The 24,833-nt window shown below is 43.2% G+C and overlaps 2 protein-coding genes across 4 annotated transcripts in view; one reads left to right on the forward strand and one right to left on the reverse strand.

Annotated features, from left to right (window-relative positions):
- Nucleotides 1-15,903, forward strand: part of LOC311231588 (neuromedin-K receptor-like) — a gene marked incomplete at both ends in the record, with an annotated part of 46,436 nt that extends 30,533 nt beyond the window's left edge. Inside the window, 2 exons of the mRNA XM_084318216.1 lie at nt 14,876-15,072; nt 15,693-15,903. Of these exons, the coding sequence (XP_084174342.1) occupies nt 14,876-15,072; nt 15,693-15,903 (408 nt within the window). The remainder of the gene's footprint in view (nt 1-14,875; nt 15,073-15,692) is intronic.
- A 2,096-nt stretch (nt 15,904-17,999) lies between these two features.
- LOC311232192 (erythroblast NAD(P)(+)--arginine ADP-ribosyltransferase) lies at nt 18,000-23,730 on the reverse strand. Of its 3 annotated transcripts, none has more exons than XM_084318898.1 (4): nt 23,573-23,730; nt 21,969-22,054; nt 20,129-20,832; nt 18,000-19,570 (listed from the first exon to the last, which is right to left on the reverse strand). In XM_084318898.1, the coding sequence occupies exons 2-4, from the start codon at nt 22,026-22,028 to the stop codon at nt 19,486-19,488; spliced, it is 849 nt and encodes a 282-aa protein (XP_084175024.1). In that variant the 5' UTR covers nt 22,029-22,054; nt 23,573-23,730; the 3' UTR covers nt 18,000-19,485. The 3 variants fall into 3 exon arrangements, with proteins under 3 accessions (XP_084175024.1, XP_084175022.1, XP_084175023.1); XM_084318896.1 differs by lacking the exon at nt 23,573-23,730 and adding an exon at nt 22,370-22,527; XM_084318897.1 differs by lacking the exon at nt 23,573-23,730 and adding an exon at nt 22,370-22,527 and having other exon boundaries at nt 21,969-22,118.
- Nucleotides 23,731-24,833: the final 1,103 nt, after the last annotated feature.

A 24,833-nucleotide genomic window follows, 5' to 3' on the forward strand; every position in this document is an offset into this window, starting at 1 on the left:
GGGGAGCCCCCCTCCAATTGTGCGTTCGGCTGAACGTGTCACTCTTTGTAGTCTGCTTCGGTCTTGTGCAGTGCTATTCCCAAACCAGGAGGTGATGTTGCCGGTCAAGATGCTCTCTATTGTACATGAGTAGAAGTTCTTAAGGATCTTCTGACTGACTTGGAACTTCCTTAGGCGCCTGAGGAAGTAGAGGCGTTGTCGTGCCTTCTTCACAACACTGTCAATGTGTGTGGTCCATGTCAAGTCCTCGGATATGTAGGCTCCGAGGTACTTAAAGCTGTTGACTCTCTCAACCGGTGCCCCGTCGATGCTGAGGGGGCTGTAGTCCTTGACCCCCGACCTCCTGAAGTCCACAATCATCTCCTTTGTTTTGCTGACGTTCAGGGAGAGGCTGTATTCCTGGCACCATCCCGCCAGGACCTTGACCTCTTCCAGGTAGGCCCTCTCGTCGTTGGCAGAGATCAGGCCCACCACCACTGTGTCGTCAGCAAATTTGATGATTGTATTGCTACTCCGCTGAGCCACACAGTCGTGTGTGTACAGGGAGTAGAGGAGGGGACTCAGAACACAGCCCTGGGGGGCCCCTATGTTGAGGGTGATGGATGAGGAGGTGCAGTTGCCTGCTCTCACCACCTGGGGTCTGCCAGTCAGGAAGTCCAAGACCCACTGGCAGAGGTCATAGTTCAAGCCCAGGTCCCTGAGCTTGGCTATGAGTATGGAGGGGACTATGGTATTGAATGCCGAGCTGTAGTCGATGAATAGCATTCTCACATAGTTCCCCTGCCTCTTGTCCAGGTGTGATGCTGCTGTGTGCAGCACATGGGCTATGGCGTCCTCCGTGGACCTGTTGGGGCGGTATGCAAATTGCAGGGGGTCCATGTTGATGGGGAGGGAGGAGCAGATGTAGCCCTTTACTAGCTTCTCAAAGCACTTCATGGCTATGGAGGTGAGAGCTACAGGGCGGTAGTCGTTGAGGCAAGCAGGCTTGGATTTTTTGGGTACAGGGATAATAGTGGACTTCTTCAGGCAGGTGGGGATGACAGCCTGTTCTAAGGACAGGTTGAAGATGTCAGTGAATACTGGGGCCAGTTGGTCGGCACAGACTTTTAGGACGCGGCCGGGGATGCCGTCCGGACCTGCTGCCTTCCTGATATTCACTTTTTTAAAGGTCCGCCTCACCTCATGCTCTGTTACCCTGAACACTGCGCCTCCATCAGCAGCCGACCTGTGTCATCAGCAAACTTGATAATGCTGTTTCACTGTGCCACACTGTCATGTGTGTACAGCGAGTAGAGGAGGGGGCTCAGAACACAGCCCTGGGGGGCACCTGTGTTGAGAATGATGGATGAGGAGGTGCAGTTGCCTGCTCTCACCACCTGGGGTCTTCATGTCAGGAAGTCCAAGACCCACTGGCAGAGGTCGTAGTTCAAGCCCTGGTCTCTGAGCTTGACTACGAGTTTGGAGGGGACTATGGTATTGAATGCTGAGCTGTAGTCGATAAATAGCATTCTTACATAGTTCCCCTGCCTCTTGTCCAGGTGTGATGCTGCTGTGTGCAGCACATGGCTGCTGTGTGCAGCACATGGGCTATGGCGTCCTCCGTGGACCTGTTGGGGCGATATGCAAATTGCAGGGGGTCCAAGGTGTTGTGGAGGGAGGAACAGATGTAGCCCTTCACTAGCTTCTCAAAGTACTTCATGGCTATGGAGGTGAGAGCTACAGGGCGATAGTCGTTGAGGCAAGCGGGCGTGGATCTTTTGGGTACAGGGATAATGGTGGACTTTTTCAGACAGGTGAGAGCTCGTTTGCCAGGGAGATATCATTATTCAGCATGGGGGGAGGGGTTTAGTCTGTCATCGTTCTGAGGCCCTGCCACATACCTCTGGAATCAGCCTGTTCAAACTGAAGTTCCACCTTATCCCTGTATCGCCTTTTTGCCTCTATTACTGTCCTCCTTACGTTGTATCTCGCCGCCTTGTGCTCATTCATGTTGCCTGTCACGAGGCCAGCGTTATAGGTTGAGGTGCGTGCATTCAGAGCCTCACGGTCAGATTTGTCTACCCAAGGCTTTTGTTTGGGAAAACTCTAATTGTGGTGGAGGGGATTGTTTCTTCTACCAGAGTACCAACAAAGTCCAGCACTGTTTCAGTGTAATCATTTATATTATCTGTGTTTTCACGGAACACGCTCCAGTCTGTGCAATCGAGTGCCACTTGCAGGGGTGTGTTGGTGATTTCAAAGCTGGTTGCACTGTGTTTTAATGACGCCACGTGCATGCATGCTCACATAAATGTTCCCTTGCGTGCGCACAGAATAAAGGCAATGCCTAATTGCCTCTACGAATGGAATGTAACACATTTCATTCACAAATGTTGTGTTATTGTTATGCAAAGTATCCAGGTAGGTACTTAGCGAGTGGCGCATCAGTCGAGTGCAGCGCATTCCTGTGTGCACATGCGTGCACATCTGTGACTTATACCCGTCCTTGAATTGCGAGTAGCAGTGGTCTAATATATTCTCGCCTCTGGTGGGACAAGTCACATGCTGATAGAAGTTCGGCAAAACTTGTTTAAGATTCTCCCTGTTAAAATCCCCCACGGCAACAATGGCAGCATCTACGTTAGCTGTTTGGAGTTTATTTACCTCGTTATGAAGCCCCAGTGTTCGATTGAGGTGGGATATAGACTCCGATCAAGATGACTGCTCAAGGTTGCTCAAAGATCAAGGTTCACTGCTCAGAGCCTTTGAGAATCAGCTCTCTGGCCCTGGTTTACAACATATACATGCCATAGTGAACCTATTGGCATTGATATATATATATACTAAATATTTAAGAATGAATGTCCATTGAAAGAAGATCCGCCCACTTTGATATCTCATGAACTGTTTGTCTTAGAGACTTATGGGAGGTGTCAATGAACTCAGTACAGTGATAGAAATGGCCTTGTTTTTCAATGTGTATAATGTAAATATCTGTAGATGACATCATCTACTCGTAGATCTCAGAGGAGGAGGACAACAGAGAGAGAGTGTGTGTTTCAGAGCAGCAGGCAGAGACCTGGAGATGGGGGGGGGGGCAACTGTGCAGATCAGGGCCTTTATCAGGTGCCGAGGTCATTACCACCACAGCAGAGAATTTGGGCGGGCCCCCCGTTGCTAGGGGAAAGACGTTATGAGCTGTGAGTTCTTCAGCAGACAAATTCGATTGGGACACGAGGCTGACACGAGCAGACGTGGAAACGCAGCGGACTGCAGAAATCCCCCCTCACCCTCGCGGGTGGGGGAGGGGAATTGCCACGACATCGCTAGCTTCGGCTAACAGGGAAGGCCCTTTGGACAGCTAGGCCGCACGACCACCGAGCGGGGTAACAGAAGAGAGATTGTTATAATAATGAATTTAGTTTCTTCAAAGGCTTTTCAAGGACAGAAAGAACTGTTTCCATCTGGTACAGAGGCTTTGTTTACGGAATAAACAACGTTTTCCAAGAAAGGTACCACGTTTGCCAGTGTCGAATTCTTATGAGACGGATTGCATGGACGGGGTTGATACAGTGTGTGACAGCCAATGTGAGATAACCAAGTATCGATGACAAACACAATGCAGAGGAAAGTCACGGAGGAGCAGGTGATGAGCTGATTAGAGGCCGAAGAACACTGTAATCTTTCAACAGTGTTTGGATGCCGATAATTATAATGAATGGTAATAGATGGCGTCTATATTTGTTAAATATTGTTGTCGTGTTTGTTTGCTCTGTGAGACAGAGAGAGGAGGAATGCGTGGCTGCCGCCTGGTGGAGATTTGCGCTCTACTGAGCAAAGCTTTCTAGTTATGTCTCATTTTGAGAGAGGGGAGATGGACAGACTCTAGCCTGGTTCGGGGCACTGTATAGTTTCCATCCAGGCTGCCTGCAGTGCAGACAGCAATCAGAGCCGAATCAGTGAAGACTTGTTGTTTTCTCTTTCTGTCTCAACACGAGCTGTGTGATCAGTAATTTCCTCCACAGTTCTGGTTACTCATCTCCCTCAGAAATACAGAATAGAAATAGACAAATAGACAGACATGCGTGTGTGTGTGCGTGCGTGCGTGCGTGCGTGTGTGCGTGTGTGCGTGTGTGTGTGTGTGTGTGTGTGTGTGTGTGTGTGTCTGTGTGTGTGTGTAAAGTCGTACTTTATTTTCAAAAGTAAGCTAAAAACGTACTTCACATTAGCCTTTTAATACACTCTGCTGCTTGGACTCATTGCATCAAGACTGTGATTGGTGTACTGCAGATGAGAGTTATTTTATTGCACTGTACAATTGCACTATTTTACTCTTGTATGAAAGGTGCTATACAAATAACGTTTATTATTATAATAATAATCATTATTATTTATTGTCGCTGTGGGGAAATTTGCCCTTTGCATTTGACCCATCCTAACTACTTAGGAGCAGTGGGCAGCCACAGCGCAGCAGGGACCAGTTGTAATGCCATCTTGGTCGAGATCCGGTCACTCAGATATCACAAGTATTCATAAATAATTACCCTTTTTAGTTGCAATCAAAGTATTACGCTGACATGTTGGTGTGCAATTTTGACAGAACAGACAAAGTTCGGTCGAGTTGAGTTTGTTATCTGACTTTCAGATAAAATCACCAGCGTGTCACAAGTCATACGGTAACGGATGCTCTTCAGTGATTAAAAAAGAGGCAATTTCCATATGACTTATGACTGCAATATTGAGTGTACCCTCTTCATAATGAGGGGACATTATCATTAGATGAATTGTAAGTTATTTAATGCAACCATTTGGACTGCCATCATGTTCACTTAGTCACACTACATCTCCCCATTGATTTGCGCATAAGGTAATTTGAGCTCTTTGAGTGTTTATGAATGCCTCCCATTGTGGAGTTTTACACCACAAAGAAAAGTGTAAAAAAGATAAATAAAAAGATATTTAAAAAGGATAAGAAAGAAAGAAAATTGGTGGATGTCTGAAAAGCGAAATACCAAACAGGGGATGAGTCAGTCGTGATGTCTCTGTGAGATTAAATTCGATATCACACTCCTGACTATCGATATAAAGCTGTGAAATTCAGCATGCCATTCTGAGTGGGCATCCGACTGGCTTTACATAAACGTGACTCATCATCCTCCCTAAAATATCCCCTTCCATTTAAATAATGTCCTCTCTCAAACTCTTGTCGTTTTACAATACGTCATAATCATAGTTTACTGTTGGGAAATAAGAGAAGTGGACAGACTGATATTTTGGTCAGTCCTTCGTACCAGTGGGCCGCTGCCAACAGCCAGAGAATTAGCGGCAGCAGAACTCGAGAACTCCTAGGAATGTCTGATCACTGAGTGTGTCTGGCTCCCACCTAAACAGAACGGACTACAACGTATAACGTACGACGTATCTCATGCCGGTTAGGGTACCTTATGTATACTGCACCTGTGTATACTGTATACTTTACTTACTCATAGTATATATTTAGATTATAGTGTTTATTGTAACCATATTTATTGTAATGTATAACATAACTGATAGGGCATACAGACCCTCATCTGCACCTTTGATTACACTGCCTACTTTCTCAAATGCATTATATTCAGAGTTAACTATATTGTTTTCACTGCCTGTTCACTTTTCTACTATCATTGTATTGCCTGTATTTATGTCTTCTACTATTACCATGCCCATACCTGTACTTCCTCCCCCCACCTCCCCCATGCTGCTATGATGCCTGAATTTCCCCCAAAGGGATCAATAAAGGAATATCTTATCTTTTTCAAACCCAATTTCTTACTCATCGATGGTGATGTTGATCGTTACAATCCTTTCCCACGCAAGTCAAGTCAAGTCAGATTTTTGTGGAGCCCTAAATCATATGTACATGTCTCAACGGGTTTCACATGCCCACGATGGAACAACAGCCCCCAAAGAAGAAAAAAAAACTTAAAGGATCAATAGGCTGCCGCCAATTTTTGGCAACATTTTAGATTTATTATTATATCTCGACAGTAATCGATAGTACAAAAAAAATAACATGTTTGACACCTAAATTAAAAGTCTGTTGCTGCAGTAAGGAGCAAGGAGCTAAAACACGACATTAAATCAAACGAATGACCAAGTCAAATTATTGGAATGAGCAAGCTGTCTATCAAACCCTCTAGTTAGTAGTCTAGTGACATGACATGCACGCTTGTTATGCGCATAGCAGTTGTGCGCGTATACAAAGGCCTGCTGCTAACACACACACTCACATTTTACCCATTCACTCACACATTCACACACCAACGACAGAGGCAACCATGCAAGGTGCCAACCTACTCATCGGGAGCAATTAGGTGTTGCTCGAATAAGTGTCTTGCTCAAGGACACTTCCACCGCTCTACCTCCTGAGCCACTGTCCCCCGGGGTGATCATAGGGCATCACAGCAAACACACAACACTGAGACGGCACAGGACGGGCATAGACAATGTCCATAGAGATAGCATCCTTCAGTTCAGTTCAGTTCAGTCATTTTTTATTTCGGGTTTTGGACACATAACAATGGTCATTCCATAAATCTGCAAAGTTTTACCAGCTGCTATTGCAGCATTGTCCAATTGTCCGAAAAGGGCTAGCACTAAGCTTGTCGGGCCCTTCCCCAGATTTTTTTTTTTTTACATTTAAATACATACATAGTACATACATATAGTACACATTACAGTACATACATATAGTACACATTACAGTACACATTACAGTATAGTATACCTGCAGTATATAATAGTATATATGTATATATAATAGTATATAGTATATAATAGTGTATACAACACATATATAATGTGATATGGGATATATAGTACATGATATATAGGCAATACAATATAGTACCATAATATATATATAGTGCAAATATAGTTCAATATAATATGCAGATTAATTATAATATGATTATATAATGTAATATGACATAACGTACAATACAGTATCATGTATTTTTTTTATTAATTAAATGCAATTAAAGCTCTTCTTCCCTTCTGTACCTATCGAACATTTATTTTTTTTAGTCTAGATTTTAATTGATTTATGTTTTCACAATATTTTAGTTCATCCTCTAGCCACAGGGTGGCTCCGTAAGAGGAGATACACATTATTTTCAGGTTTGTTTTCATCACAGGTTTTTTGAAGTTCAATGGTCCTCTGAGGTTGTATCCCCCCTCTTTATCCAGATATTTGCTTCTTACATTTACCGGTAATTGATTATTTCTTGCTTTGTACATAACTTGCAGAGTTTAAAGTTTACCATATCAATGAACTTCAAAATGTGTGATTGTAGAAACAGTGTATGTGTGTGGTCCCGATATCCTGCATTGTTTATTACTATTATTGCTATTTTTTGTAGGATAGTCAATGTATTTATGGTTGTGTTGTATGTGTTACCCCATACCTCTGTGCAGTAATGCAGGTAAGGCAAGATCCTTGCACAGTACAGAGTGTGCAATGAGTTGGGATTGAGTACAAGTCTCACCTTACTAATGATTTAGATGCTCTTTGCCATCTTAGCCCTCACATATTCTATATGGGGTTTCCAGCAGAGTTTATGGTCTAAAATCACTCCCAGGAATTTATTTTCATATACTCTTTCTATTATATTATTATCTATTGTCAACTGAATGTCTGTTTTTATCTGGCGGTTTCCAAATACATACATTTTGTTTTATTTAGATTTAGAAGACAATTTATTTATATCAAACCAGAGTTTGTATTTATTCATTTCTATTGTTAAGACCGTCATAAGCTGCTGGATGTCCTCCCCTGTACAGAACATGTTTGTATCATCAGCAAATAGTACACACTTCAATACATTTGACACCGAGCACAAGGAAACACAACAAATACACAACTCTGAGAGACAGTGCCAGGTGGAGAGGCAAGGCACAGGCCAGACACACTCAGCAGAGACGACCGGGGCAGGAGGCAGAGTAGGACATCGCTTTCACAATCCAAGCTGTTCCTCATACTTCCTCATAATAGCTCCAGCTGGTTGGCTACAAACCAATGCAAAGTCAATGGGGTCGAGCTCCTGTCTGTACAAGCTGAATGAGGCTCAGTGAAATGTACTCCACAGTGCACACAAAGTAGATTTCACGGTTTGTGGTTAACAAAGTTAGTATGAGGAACAGCATGGATTGTGTTGAGAAACATCCATCATCAGAAATCAGAACTATTCCTTTAAGGGCCAGACGTAGCCCCCACTGAGGACTGTGGGTGTGGTTCGTACTCATTAATGCTAACCAAAACGCTGGACCAAAAAGCTCAGCTCATGAATTAGGATTATAGGTTATGCGCACATCAAGAGAGACGCTGGGCAAGATGAACATCAGTAGAACACGAGAGTGGAGCTCTCACACGACAAACATCTTCATTATGTCATGTCATTATAATGTTTTAATCCTCTCTGGATCTTTGTCAGGTCAAACGGTACAGTGAGTTCTCACTCCCATTATATATAGGCTACTGTACATAATCAGGAGTGGCTGTTTAAATCAATTAGACACACAACCATCAAATAGACTCCCTGTCTTGGTTATACCAAAACCATAATTTATAACGTTCTTTGATGTAAAATTAATGTTCATAAGACAAAAAAAACTGTTATGGCATTACTGTGTCATGGCAACTGTCTGTTGAGGCCACTTCAACATCCCGTGTTCACCGTATGAAAGACATATGCTTACTAGCCTTAACTTTGTGTACAATACGTTCATGATTATGTAAATCAAACTGTGAGCAGGCTTAACATTATGTCATAACTGAGACCTGCATGGTATCCATTTGATAGGCTCAAGCTTAATGGACCTATCAAACCCTGCCCTCTTGTCTGAGGGAGGATTAAGAAAAGAGGGCAGGGTTTGAGATAGGTCGATTGGTCGTTGAGGAAGTTTGCTAACAGGAGCATCTCTCTCACTTCTTCTCAAGTTAATAATAATAATAATACATCTATTTTATATAGCGCTTTTCCAGGTGCTCAAAGACGCTTTACATGGGTAGAAGAGACAAAACTATGGTAAAACAAAAAACAGAACAAAAATAATACATGACAAAATTAAATAAAACCGACAGAATTAGAGGTCAAAAGCAAGATTGAAAAGGTGGGTTTTGAGGGCTGATTTAAAAGATGTCAGGGTGTTTGCATCACGGATATGGCTGGGGAGGGCATTCCAGAGGGAGGGGGCAGCAGCAGCAAAGGCCCTGTCGCCCCAGGTCCGGAGCTTGGTCGTGGGAGGTGTTAGGAGGTTGGCATCGGCAGACCTAAGGCGACGGGTGGGTGTGTAACGGTGGAGGAGGTCGGACAGGTAGGGAGGGGCAAGGTTGTTGAGGGCTTTAAAGGGGACATGTACTATAAATGTCATTTTTCAGTCTCTAGCATTGTATTATAGTAATAGGAGTTCGTATCAATGTGTTTTAGTGTCTAAATACCATATTGGCGGATTGCTCTGATTCAGCTCAGCCCCTTTCCTCCTCCAGTAAATTAGGCCATCCTGATTTGAAGGCCTGAGTCACGTCATTCAGGCTCTGGGTAGCAGACAGTGATGTGATTGGCTCTGTGGTTGTAGCTAATGCCCGCCCACAATCTACATAGACTGACTGTACACAGCGAGTGGAAACCACTTCCTCATACTCTGCGTGCACTCTGGAGGGAGAGAGAGAGAGAGAGATAGAGAGCATTCAGGAGCACTTGGGGGGGGGGGGACCTGCCGCGCCACACACACCTCCGAACGGGAGAGTGATAGAAAGAAAAAAAGGAAGAGAGAGGGAGGAAGGGAGGCCCCCCCCCAGCACACCCGAGAGGCAGAGAAAAAAAGAACGGCCTGTCTTTCTCTCTCTCTCTCTCTCTCTCTCTCTCTCTCTCTCTCTCTCTCTCTCTCTCTCTCTCTCTCTCTCTCTCTCTCTCTCTCTCTCTCTCTCTCTCTCTCTCTCTCTCTCTCTCTCTCTCTCTCTCTCTCCCACCCCCTCCCTCTCTCTCTCTCTCTCTCTCTCTCCCACCCCCTCCCTCTCTCTCTCTCTCTCTCTCTCTCTCTCTCTCTCTCTCTCTCTCTGTCTACCAGTCGCAGACTGTGTGGACTGACTGTCACTCAAAGTGCTTATGGGCGGAGCCAGGCCATAACAGCCTGAAATCTTGAAGCTGAAAAATTATGGTTTTGAGTACTTGATTAGAAATATAAAACAATGCATTTTTTTTGAAAAAAAACGTACAGATGTCTTCAATACACTCACAGGAATTGTGTAAAGTTGCCCAAATAGTGCTAGGAATAGCAGTACATGTCCCCTTTAAATGTGATGAGAACTATTTAAAATTGTATCCTGTATTTGATTGGAAGCCAGTGGAGGTTGTGGAGGACAGGGATGATGTGGTCAGAGCGACAGGTGGAGGTGAGCATGCGGGCAGCAGAGTTTTGGACATATTGGAGTTTATTGAGGATAGTGTTTGGTGAGCCGTAGAGGATGCTGTTACAGTAGTCCAGTCTTGATGAAATGAATGCATGAACCAGTGTTTCAGCAGCGGAGAGTGATAGGGAGGGGCGGAGACGAGCAATGTTCCGGAGGTGGTAGAAGGCCGTTTTTGGTTATGTGGTTCACATGGGGGAGGAAAGAAAGGGTGGAGTCCAGGATGATGCCAAGGTTACGGACGGGAGTGGAGGGGGTGACAATGGAACCATCAATATTTAGGGAGAAATCCTGGGTGTGGCTGGTGAGGGATTTTGGACCGATAATGATGATTTCTGATTTATTGCAGTTTACACTTGACATGATTCACATCTTAAAGGTGCTCTAAGTGGTGTTTTTTTGTTAAGATAAGTGTTAAATAGCTCTACATTCCAACAGCCATCACTGGTATAGAGGGTCAGTAACATGGGTCCCCCAGCTCTGCAGTAAACACAAAATACATTTTCTGGTATCCCTTCCCACTTTATCCAATCAGGAGAGAGAACCCTAGATATTTTTACTTATTTCAAGAATTCTTGCCAAGCCAAATTTGCTTACAGCACCGACACATTATTTTACTTGTTTCAAGGACAGATATATATATATATTTTTTGTACCTTCTCTTTCTCCTATTTTTCTCTGATTTTCTCCCCGTCCCAATTAGTCGTTGTGCCAATTCCCCCCCCCTCCCCTACGCGTCTATATTAATCCCAGCCGAAGAGTGCGTCGCGTTTCTCTGATTGGCCATGACGCCCATGTGACCGCGGCAGCACGAGAGAGCGGCAGTGCAGAAATAGGCTGCATCCTCAACGTCAAGAAAGACAGACAGGCATTCTCTGCGACAAACCCTAACCTTAACCAACTCCGAAATAATGCCTAACCTTAACCCTAACCTTAACCAACTCCGAAAGAATGCCTAACCTTAACTTAACCCTAACCTTAACCAACTCCGAAATAATGCCTAACCTTAACCCTAACCTTAACTTAACCCTAACCTTAACCAACTCCGAAATAATGCCTAACCTTAACCCTAACCTTAACTTAACCCTAACCTTAACCAACTCTGAAAGAATGCCTAAACTTAACCAGCGAAAGAATGCACGTTTATAGCGAGAGATGATAAACGTAAAAAAGAAAAAAAAAATTGAAGTGATTCGAACTTGTGACCAACCGCACCGCAGGGTCCACAGCACGGCAGCATACCAGTTGAGCTAAGCGTCAATGGAAAAACAGCTGGGATTACGGCTACATAATGCCGCAAGCTCTGCCGCTCCGCTCCGCTCTGCCGCTGCTGCGGGGCGTGTCGCGGCCAATCAGGGAAAACGCGGAAGCACTCGGCAGCACTCTTCGGCTGGGATTAAAGAATAGGCCTCCCCTACCTGGTTGTTGTACGCATGTTCTCCCACAAGTCGGTACAAGGGTGTCCTGATGTCGAACGCACGCTTCCTCCGAGACGTGCGCCGTCAAGCCAGTGACGCTCTTTTCACTTGGCAGTGAGGACTCTCATTGGTGAAGTGTAATGCGTGGGAGGGCACGCTATCTCCACCAAGTCCTGCCCCGCTTAGCAAGCGCCGAGACCTGACCTGTAGGCGTCGCTGTCCACAACGCCAGATTCCCACCCGCCAGCTTTCCCACCCCCTAATACTGCCAATTGTATTAGTATGAACGGCCAGCCAAGCTGGTAGCAACGCCGAGAGCTGGGCTTGAACCCAGCGTCTCCTGCGTTGGTGACGAGCGCAATCTCCGCTACGCCACCTGACCGCTACTGTTTCAAGGACAGATTTGCTTAAAACTCGTTTTTATTTCTTATTTTTGTCAGCCGCTACTGTTCCTAATTTATGCAAATGACATGTCGTCAGCTTGTGACTGCAACTTGTTCCTGTTTGCGGACGACTCAGCCCTGCTGGTCTCTGACAAGAACAAGTTACAGGTTGAAAAAACCCTCAGCTCGGAACTAGGCAGAATCTGCATATGGCTCGCTGATAACAAACTATCATTACACATGGGCAAAACAGAGTCCATTCTCTTCGGTTCAAATAACAAACTCAGCAAGACCGACGGCTTCTCAGTTACAGTGGGTGACAATATTGTCACAAGGAAAGATGAAATTACCTACCTGGGTTCCATCCTAGAGGCTAATCTCTCCTGTGACAAAATGGCATCCAATGTAATAAAAAAAGTCAACCAACGAACTCGATTCTTGTACCGGATCTCCTCTCTGGTAAACAAGAATACCCTGAAGACTCTGGCAGGAGCACTCATTCAGGGGTACTACGACTATGCTTGCACCTCATGGTACCAAAGCACCTCAAAGGCGCTAAAAACAAAATTACAAACATCTCAAAACAAACTGGTCAGACTACTGCTTGACCTTACTCCTAGAACCCACCTCACCCCTGCCCACTTTGACAACCTAGGATGGCTTAGAGTAGATGACAGAGTACAGCAACTTGCAATGGGCCTGGTCTACAAGATACACTACACGACCAAGGTACCCATGTACATGGCAAAATACTTCCCAAAGGTCAGTGAATACCACGATCACAACACCAGAGGGAGCTCCACAAATCATGTTAAACCCAGATTCGGCTCAAATAAGGGACTAAACACGTTTCGCAATTATGCCACATCAATGTGGAACGCCCTACCCAAAGCTGTAAAGGAATGTGGATCACTACCCACTTTCAAAACCTCTCTCAAGAGACACCTACGGGAGACTGCAATTCAACACTGGCCCCTGTAAATATCCTAACCCAACCCCCTCCAATGTACAGTCATTTACCTAGTATGGTTTTGTCAATAGTCCAATGTACAATTTTGTTTGTTTGTACAGAGTCTCCCCCCCCCTCAATGTACAGTTTTGCTTGTCTATACAGTGTGCCCCCCCCCCCCCCCCCAACCACCTCCAATGTAAATTACCCAGTATGGTTGTCAATATCCCAGTGTACCCAACCCCCCCCACCCAACCTCCTCCAATGTACAGTTTCTACGTCAAATGTATATACTCCCTTTTCTTGACTCCTTCTGTATCACAAACAGTACTGTATTTGCAAATCTGGTATGTCATAAATGTATAGATGTAGCAGTACTGACTATCTGTATGTCATGTATGTCATATATGTCCTGATGAATTGAAAATGGGGGACCCTGGTGGAAACAAGACGAAAGTCTTTCTCTGGTCTGCATCCCCTTAACAATTGTGTGTATTGAGCTGTACTGTATTGTACCCATTCTGCAATCTGTTAATAAAGTTTTCAATCAATCAATCAAAGCCCATTTTTGCAGTGTGGAGTTCTCTCTCCTGATTGGATAAAGTGGGAACGGGATACCAGAAAATGTATTTTGTGTTTACTGCAGAGCGGAGGGACTGGGAGACCCATGTTACTGACCAGACACTATATCAGTGACTGCTGTCGGAGTGTAGAGCTATTTTTTTTTTAACATGTAGACCACTTGTTTTAACAAGCAAATAAATACCACTTACAGCACTTTTAACTTCATAGCATGGTCTTATGAGTGTTTGTTGTCTTTTACTGTGTCAGTGTGCAAACCTAACTCCTCGCTCCCCCCTGTGTGTTGGCTTTTCTTTTTTTTCTTGCCTTGGTTGTTTTCCGTGCCCACTGCTGACGTACATGACCATGTTATGGGGAGAGTGGAACATGTCTGCTGGCCAGAGGAATTCATTTAGTTCTCCAGGCTAGAGTCTCGTGGGAATGAACAAGTCTCCATGTGGGTTTTGTTATGTTCTGTGTGTGTGTCTGCCAGGCAGCTACACCACAGAATGCAAGCGAGTAGCAGCCTGTTGTTGCAGCTCCCCAACTCTTTGCTTATATCTCTACTATTTATTGTATGTATTGATTCCTATTGTTAGGACCCCTGGGGTCTAAGGGTAAAGGGCTGTAACATAAATATTGGTTTAAAGAAATGATGGCCAGGATTGTAAACAAAAAGGATATACATAAAGGAAGCACAATGGTAACTCAAGGGTGAGCCAAGGCCAAAACAACAAACCAACCACTATCTCAAAACAAAACAAACTAACCTATGGTAAAGGAAAATACATTCAGTAACCTAACCCATGCTTCCTGAAAACGAGAAAAACACACATTAGTCATATAATACAAAGATATGGAAGAACAGAAAACAATTGCCAACTATAGCAATCATTTATGTCTATAGGGTCATTTATGTCTTTCTTCCATTACCCTTCACCTCCCCTCCCCGATGCTGCTATGATGCCCAAGGGGATCAATAAAGGAATATATTATCTTACTGTATCTTAACACACCACAAAATCCTAACCAACCTCTTCACGTAGCAAATTAACCAGATCAATTTATGAAATGATTACACCCGGCCCAAGGGGTTTCCCCCAGTGCTTCTCCTTACTCTCTTTCCCTCTCATGCCAGGTAGTGAAGATGATGATCATTGTGGTGGTGACCTTTGCCCTCTGCTGGCTGCCCTATCATGTTTACTTCATCGTGACCGGCATCAACAAGCAAGTGAGCAAGTGGAAGTACATCCAGCAGGTCTACCTGTCGGTGATGTGGCTGGCGATGAGTTCCACCATGTACAACCCTATCATCTACTGCTGTCTCAACAGCAGGTGGGTACACAGTCACGCACGCACGCACGCACGCACACACGCACGCACGCACACACACACACACACACACACACACACACACACACACACACACACACACACACACACACACACACACACACACACACACACACACACACACACACACACACACACACACACACACACACACACACACACACACACACACACACACACACACACACACACACACACACACACACACACACACACACACACACACACACACACACACACACACACAAAGGATGGGCATTGATTTTCCAATATTCGTTAAATAATTTAGAATAAAGACCAAACACTATACAAAATATACAATAAACTAAACTAAAATGTACAAAATGCTAATCACGTTCGCTATTTCAAGATTCAAGAGGTTTATTTGTCACATACATACCAGGGCATACAGTGACATTTAAAGTGACTATTAGGTCAAAACAAATCCATGCGTTAACGTGGAAGCTCGATTTAGTTCCCACTTCCCAGTGACTATCGAATAGTAATTGTGTGAGCTTTGCCCATCCCTAACACACACAAACATGGTATGGAGGACGGCGAGACATTTTTAATAACAACACTTGGGGATGGTTTGGCTCCAGGTTCCGGGCGGGCTTCAAGCAGGTGTTCCGATGGTGTCCGTGTGTGCGTGTGTCAAGCTACGACGAGTTGGAGCTACGGAGCACGCGCCTCAGACCGGGTCACCAGGGCAGCATGTGCACTCTCTCACGCGTCAACACCAACACCAGCAGCGACCGCTATCTGACCAAAACCAGAGCACCTGTTCCCGTGGCAACAGTGGAGGACATTTAAATGTCCAGAGTAACCAGTCAAGTCTGAGGAGTGACCCTTATCGTTACTTATAGAAGGGTGATTAGTAATTTTCTTGAGTTGGCACCGTGGCTGCATTATGCCACAAGGGGGGGGCCCTGGGCAAGGAGGTGCTATGGGCCCCCGCTGTCCTTAAGGAGACAGATAAAACTAGAGGGGTCGGCGGCATTCTCCCCCAGGAAGAATTTTTTTCCGGAAACAGCCCTAATACTAATTTCTAGGGCATTTTGGTAAAGGATATCTGACAAAATTGGGGGACCTGCACTTAAAATAGTATGCTGGGGCCCCTTTCAAAGACCTATCTCAAACCCTGCCCCTTTTCTTGATCCTCCAATCACAGATGTCGCTTACCGAGGAAGTCCGAGGTAAGCGACAGCTGTGATTGGAGGATCAAGAAAAGAGGGCAGGGTTTGAGATAGGTCCATTGAAATCAGTGAACTTTTATTACACACAAGAATCCTGGGCCTGATGGTCCTGAGGTTTTTGCCCGGTAGCCTATACCTGGTCGGTAATGCTGGCATGGGTGGCACCTGTTATTTATGTCTTTATTTCTTATTTTAAGAATGTGACAGCAGAATACTGTCAGCAGACAGCTGAATACTGTGATTGTACTGAGCAGCTCCCAGCCCAGGTGTGAATATAACTGCATAACTGTACCTCTCTTTCTCTCTCTCTCTCTCTCTCTCCATCTAAATGAAATAGCATGTGTTACATCGTAAACAGACAATCTCTAAACATCAACATAAAATGTGTGGCTTTATAGAACATGACTGTCTTTTTATTTTTTTGGAATGTGCAATAACTTGCTTTAGTTAGTATATTAACTCATCCAGCGCCAGGGGTCGCTGTCTACATTCTGGCTAGAACGCCATCGCTTTAATCAATGGGGAGACTGCGAAATTTGCGAGTGCTTAAAATATATCTTATATTATAGCTATGGGTCTAATAACACCGTCGATTGTCAGTGAATTGCTTCTGGTCAACATGCAAAAAACTGATTGTTTTTTCATCCTTACATTTCCGTTTTATACCGTTTTGAATATTAGTATAGTTTTGGTGATTCTTAGTAATCCCAGGAAAAGACGCGATAATAGCGTTTTAGTGCTTATCACGTTATCATTTTTCACCTGATTATCGAATCTTCCTGAAATCAACGCTAGATTATCGTTATTATCCTTCCTCATGCAAGAATGAAACAGGGCTTGTAGCGGGGCGCTCTCTTTTTTTGGAGGATTCGTTCAAAAGATATTCATACTTCCATTTGTCCATCTATGGCGGATTCATTCAGACTCATTCAGAAAAAAAATAAGTAATTCGGTTGTGGGAGGGATCTGGGGTCACGTGGAGTGTGTTATACGATATAACAACGTCTAACTTGACTGTTTCAGCCAATCAGAATCAAGATATTTGCATGCCATTGTTGCTCTTCATCTCAAGCCTTCAAATGCATCTCTCATTTGGTCAGTTCTATTCATGAGACAACTGATAGTTAGAAGAAGCTGCAGGTTGCTGTTTTTTTTGTCTTCTCATGTTGCATATTATATTATTTAATTAGACATAAAACATGTATCCTATTACTATTATTATATAAATAGTATACAATATTATAATAATAATAATATGTCTTCGGGGTCACGCTGTTTTTCCATATAAATTCTCTTGTTTAGCTGTAATGATGTCTCTAGTAATGGGTGAATGTTATCCAGATGACTGAATTGAAAAGGTCTAAGTCAGACACTGGGGGAAGGGGGGGAAAGCCAATGACTCTAAAATCAAATGGATTCTCGTGTTTTAATGTGATTTTCTCCTGATGTTTTCATGAGTCCCAAAAGGTTAAAATAGGACCTATAGAAGTTAACATGTGGACATTATGTTCTTTGTTTTTCTTCTGAGTGCAGCCTTCAACACTAGATTAGAGACGTGCATGAGCTCTATAGCTACCATAATCACATGAGCCATCATGCACAGATAATTTAGCCTGAGAGATATTTATTTAATTGCCAAAGGAAATTCATTATTTCTGGGGCTCTGACTGCACATTATTATTGTACATGTATTACAAGAGTTTTCTTTTATGATTGTAATGTTTTTATTTATATAAATACATATTTGACAATACACACATGCAACTCATTAAACTGACTCAATAATATCTTGGTGGTCTGAAACAGAGCCATTTTCTTTTTACCAATAAATTATGGAAATAAATGGCTCTGGTCACAAAGAGATTTTAGTAGTGGTTTTATATGGTACAAACATGAATGCTTTATTATGTCAGAAGATGAGCAGACACAAAAATACCATGTATGGACTACAAGACCTCGTTGGTAATAAGTGCAGATTAAGTAAGATATTTAGCCTATGCTTCTCTATTCGTGTGCAATAGTATTAAATGAAAATGATTGGATGCTGCAACACATCATGGAAATTCCATTCACAAGTGCTTGTTGTTGTCGTTGTTGTTGTTGTTGTTGTTGTTGTTGTTGTTGTTGTTGTTGTTGTTGTTGTTGTTGTTGTTGTTGTTGTTGTTCATTGAAGTATAGACACATGGCAATCAAATTAGACTTGTCTTGTCTAAAGGATTGCTGCTTATGTCTGTTGGCATAATGTTAACAGATTTTTCGATATAGTGTAACTTTGTGTAAAATTGGAAAGATAATTTGTGATATTTGTACAGTTTGGGATGCTAACATGCACACACACAAATCAAATACACAGTACACAGACAAGACACACACACAGTTGTGCACATGTTGGTGTGCAAGTGCTGACATACTATTTATGCTCCGATGTATGGTATATCTACTGCACTGTCATCTGAAAATACTATAAAAGCTTTTGTTTTTTCTCTGCATGAAAATCTTTCTTCATTGCTTTCTCTTTTGATTCTATTTAGTGACAATCCAGAGCTTTGAGTAATCACAAAAACCATCCCGCCACACACACACACACACACACACACACACACGCGCGCGCGCGCGCGCGCGCACACACACGCACACACACACACACACACACACACACACACACACACACACACACACACACACACACACACACATTTTTATTTTTACAAAAATGTGTTATCTTAAATAGTTACTGGACATGATTTAATAAGGGAGTTAGTTCTCCAATGATTACTCATGTCCTTGGCAGCGTTGACCTGGACTGCAGCCAAGATGACCTCCATCTGCCTGAATAAACAGTCTTCAAGAAGAAAAGAAACAACAGGAGGCACATGACTCTCTTTTTACATCCTATATTTGACTGACATGGGTGTCTGCTTTATAAAATCACGACGTTACACAAACCAGTGTTCCTATTGCAATAAAGATCACGTGATATTCTCACGGTTAGATTATTTGTATAAGTATAAGTGTAACTATCAAGCATGTAGGGGGGAAAGTGGTGCAATTTTTCACTTAGATCTTTTTTAATGTCTGTTCTAGTCAGGTAAATGGGCAAAGCCTACAGTGAAATGAATATAACATGTTTGTACATATCCACACCCCCCTTGTAAAAATTGCAGTTCTGACAACAGTGAAAGGGGGTAATTATTGAAATTCAACAGGTAAACAGACAAAGAAATACAGCCATGAGCACTGCCATAATACTGCCCAACCACTGGGTGGAGGAACCTTTTGGTGGCCTAGAAATAGAGAGAGAGAGAGAGAGAGAGAGAGAGAGAGAGAGAGAGAGAGAGAGAGAGAGAGAGAGAGAGAGAGAGAGAGAGAGAGAGAGAGAGAGAGAGAGAGAGAGAGAGAGAGAGAGAGAGAGAGAGAGAGAGAGAGAGACAGATTAAACAGATTAAACAGATTCATGTGAGATAATCCTGTTTTATGGCAGGCACTATTAAAATATTAATATCATTGCATCTTTTTTCATTTGTTAAATTAGCTGTAAGTGATATTTAATTGTTAAATAGCTCTGCATTCCAACAGCCATCACTTAAAACTAGTTTTTATTTTTGCAGTTCCCACTTTATCCTGATTGGATAAAGTGGGACACGGGATACCAGAACATTTATTTTGTGTTTACTGCAGAGCGGAGGGACTGGAAGACCCATGTTACTGACCAAACACTGGAATGTAGAGCTATTATTTTAACATGTAGACCGCTTATTTTAGCAACAAAATACCAATGATTTGCTTTAATTACCCATTTAAACTAATATTGTTATTTATATAAAAATCCACAGGAATCTTACCGAGGAAAGAGGTGACAGTCGCTGTTGCTCTGCATCCTTACGTGTTTCAAAACGATCTCTGTGTAATCGTAGTCTTCGTTTTTAACAAGACCGACTTTCTCCACACTGAACACCTCCGCCGGGGACAACAGGAACTCAGTGTCCCCGTTTGTCAAGCAGCTGTTTTCCATCACGTTGAGAGCAGAGCAGGAGGTGATATTGAACATGGTCTTTAGATCAGACTCTTCCTCTAGTTGGGAAGTGTCCTGGTGGGTTGAGATGAACCTACCGAATCTCACCTCCGAGCCCTTTTTCATGTTGTACTTTTGGCTCCTGCCGTGGAACACGGTCTTACACTGCGTCTGCTTCAACAGCCGCACGGAATCCATCAGCAGGAAGTGGAGAGACTTGAACTGGAAGTTGGTTTCATAGACGCTGTCGTTACTTCCCATGGTCTCCACTGCATCGTTAAAGTTATTTTGGAAATTTCGACCCCCAAATACGTATGTTAAAATTGCCTGGGTATGCTCCTTTAATCCCGTAGGGAATGGTTTTTCACAGCCTTTATTGTCGTTCCATGCCGTACTGAATTCTTTGTTGCCACTCAGTTCTTCCGTCAACAGGCCTGACTCAACAACCTTCTTCAGCATCTCGTCCCGGCATTGGGAGTACTGGTCGTCCACGGCGTCTGGGGCCATGTTCAGTTCCATGTCCGTCACAGCCGTCTGTCAATTACAAGAGAATGAGTGCTTTGTTGCTTACATAATCTAAAACATTTTCAAAATCTAACTTCATGATGCGATTGAAATGTACACAACTGAGTAGTTTGAAGCGAACTCGCTGCACATTTGCCGTCCATTTGTAGCAAACTAAATAGTACTTTACCGCAACATGTTGCCACAAGGTTTTCCAATGTTTGCCAATAGTGTGAACTTGCTGTGAGCTTGGCAACAGTGGCATAAATTGTTGCTAGTGGTAGCCCCTAATCAAGACAGCCGTGTCGCTATTGACAATTTGGATGGACGCTTACACAGTTGTCTCCATGCAGCCATGTCTTCTGTATGGAAGGCATGCACAGGAAAGCATGCGAAAAACCTAAGCTGAGATTCAGTTTAGCATGCCCTACATACAGAAGACAACTGTGTAAGTGTCCATCCAAATTGTCAACAGCAACACAGTTGTCTCGATTAGGGGCTACGCTATATAATGGCAAACAGAGCTGATAATACTAATGACAATGATGGTATTTGCCATCAGTGTTCTCCTTCACTGAGGATAATTTCTATGTACGACTGATGGGGTCAGGGGATACACTCATTTGAATATAGAACGTTTGGCCTGATGGAGGCGCTAGAGGAAAAGCCATGGGGTCACTAAAATCAATAGGGTTCTTCCTCTAGGGGTCATGAATGTATACAGCAAATTTGGAAAGAGTTGAATAAAAAACGATTTAAATATTAACATGTTCACATACAGGATTGGCCGTGGCTGCATTCGGGGTGAATCCATAATATCCTATATACAATATTCCTAGCACTGTCGTCAGAGATATAATAAACATATTATACATGTCGATAACCAACCATTTGCTCTTATTTTTCGTTCCTTTTTTATTATGCGCAATAGAATTCCGAAAAACTGTAATATGATAATTAAATGTACTATAAATGTGTCTTTTTTATAGCCTATGAAAAGACTTTAGATTAGATTAGAGCTGTTTACTGCAGGCTTGCCACAGCTGTTTGTAATCTGCATGTGAAAACAGACTAAAAGAAAACAGAAACGAACTCGCTGCGACGACACCGACAAGGTTTTCCCCGCCAACTGTTTGCCAGACGGTTGATAAAAGAAGGGTAATTACCTTGTAACAGAGAGCTGTGATGAGGAGAAGAGCAAGGGGTTTCTCTCGCCTATGCCACATCGTTCAAGGGATGCCGTTCTTCTGATCTACAGAGGTCAAAGAGAGGGACATCAACAACTCAAATTGCTGCAGGACCGATGCTGATGATGGCTGTAATGATAAAAAGATGCACACAAAACTAGTTTAGACTAGTTTGAGAAAAGCCCTCCGTCTGGTTGAAACCAATGTACTACTACCCAGCAGACACAAATGCAGTCTTTTATTCCTTTTCTACTGTGCCAATGTGCCCACCCCCCACCCACCACATGCACTGGTAAACACAAAGATAAGGTATGACATAGGCCCAGAAGAATGTATAAAACAAGAGCAACTAGAGATTTAGATTAAATCACATACTGTACCTTTTGGTAGAAGTGGTTAAAAATGAGGAGACAGCTGAAACTAGAACCACAAATCCAAATGAGTTCAGGGGCGTTTACTCCTTTCCTTCCCTATCATTCTCTATACTGCACTGATTGTGGAAAACCAAGCTCCTTATCTTCACTCTGCAACTCCTTCCTGCCCATGGATCGCCAAAGGAAATAACACACACTTTTTGGGTCCTCCCCCCTAACCCCCCCTTACAGTGCTATGTTGTTATTGGCTAGTTTGTCGTGGGACAGAACAGTTCGAGCTGACCTAAGCTCTTAGTGAATTGTTGATGAAACCAAACCCACTAATTTAACCCTTGCACTGAATAACCATGTCTGTTTTGGACAGCCTATGTATTTGCAGTTTTAGAAATCAATCAACTTGGATTGTGAATGTGCTCAGCCTCTACTGTCTTTATCTTTGAATGAATATAACACTCTTTTACCGTCTTTAGATTATAAAGTTTGAAAAAAATATTCCGCTGAAAACGCCAGACGGACTTCTATGGTTCTTCATCTGAGGTACTCAGTATTGTATCCCCCATATGTTGCTCAGTAAGGTTATGTAATTTATACAGTGACTGGATCTGCCTTGGGGCTGGGGCCTGTGTGGCTACACTGAGGGTCAATATGTTACATCACCACTTGAAGTCTTCTCCTCCTGTTACTCTTGTCTTTGATGGTAAATGGTAAATTGACTGCATCTACTGTATATAGCGCTTTCATCCAAAGCAAAACGTATACCTCACATTCACCCATTCACTCACACATTCACAAACCAACAGTGGAGGCAACCATGCAAGGTGCCGACCTGCTCATCGTGAGCGGTTTGAGGTTAAGTGTCTCACTCAAAGGACACTTCGACACGCTACCAGGAGGAGCCGAAATCGAACAGGGAACCATCCGATTCCCAGACGACCGCTGTACCTCCTGAGCCACTGTCGCCCCTTTGAGATTGAAGATTGAAGTATTTTTTGCCTAGACGTCGCTTTTTGACAGCATTACATTATTCCACCTTTAAACTCCAGAGCACATCACTGGGTGTGAGATACACATTACATACAGTCAAACACTGGTACTCTGAACTAAAGCTGATCTTTACACACGCATACATACATAAATACTTACATACAGTACATACTGTACATATATACGCACACAAACATACATACATGTACATACATGAATACTTACATGGTATGCGCTGGAATACTTGAATCTTGAACGTTGTATTATTCCTGCTGTGGCTGACACCATGGATGAGTATAGCGCTGCTGTTCACAGGACACTCGCTCGTTCTCAGATCCAGGGAATTGTACTACTTTCTTCTTATTGTCTACATTCGTACTCATCTCCCCAGAGCTTGAGGTTTACTAGTTCCTCTTCGGTCTGTAGATCTCCTCCCAGTCATCTTTCACTTCCTTCTGAGCACGTGGACCTGTTACAGCAAGAACCTTCTGCCATTTTCTTTTTCAAGTCAAGTCAAGTCAAGTGTTCCTTTATTAATCTCCGTGGGGAAATGCAGGTGGCATTGCAGCATGGGGGAGGGGGAAGGGGAGGTATAGAGGCAGGAAAAAAAGATAATAATAGAAATTATAATAATAATAATAATAATAATAATAATAATAATAATAATAATAATAATAATAATAATAATAATAATAATAATAATAATAATAATAATAATAATAATAATAATAATAGAGTAGAAGAACATAATAGTAATACTAGAATGGCAGTATATTCTATTTATAATAGTATACATGGTAAACATAGGAGTAGTAGTCTATATGTTTAGTAATTAAAAGTCAGGCAGTCCTAGACAGTTCTCAAGTTCTCCAGCCATTAGTTGTCCAACTATTGGAAGCCGTCCTTGCCCGGTTGTGGAGCCTGATGGCTACAGGCACGAGGACTGACTTTGTGGGGGCGGGGGGGGGGGGGGGGGGGGGGGGGGGGTAAAGTTTATGGCTGAATGTGTTCTTCATCCTGGCTAGCTCCTCATAGAGAAGGTGGGGGGGGGGGGGGGCTGTTTCCAGTATAGCGTCCAGCTTTTTCCTCTTCCTCTCGGCCACCACCTCAGTTTCTAAGTTCGACTCCCACTACGGAGCTAGCCTTCCTCACCAGCTTGTTCAGTTTGTTAGTGTCTCTTGTGTTGATACAGTATTATCAACAGGACACTTAACCCCTAATTGCTCCAGATGAGCAGGTCGACACCTTGCATGGTTGCCTCCACCATCGGTGTGTGAATGTGTGAATGCTTGGGTAAAAAATGTGAGCAACAAAAATTGTAAAGCGCTTTGGACCCTGGCTACTACAGACGGGTAAAATTACTGCAGCAGCCTATTACACACATTGAAATCCCTGAGTCTCCTCAGGAAGAACATCTGCTCTGACCCTTCCTGTAGTTCCTCTGTGTTGTCTGACCAGTCCAGTTTAGTGTTCAATTATACTCCAA

This window comes from Notolepis coatsorum, assembly GCF_963971535.1.
Source record: "Notolepis coatsorum genome assembly, chromosome: 7".
Lineage (NCBI taxonomy): Eukaryota > Metazoa > Chordata > Actinopteri > Aulopiformes > Paralepididae > Notolepis > Notolepis coatsorum.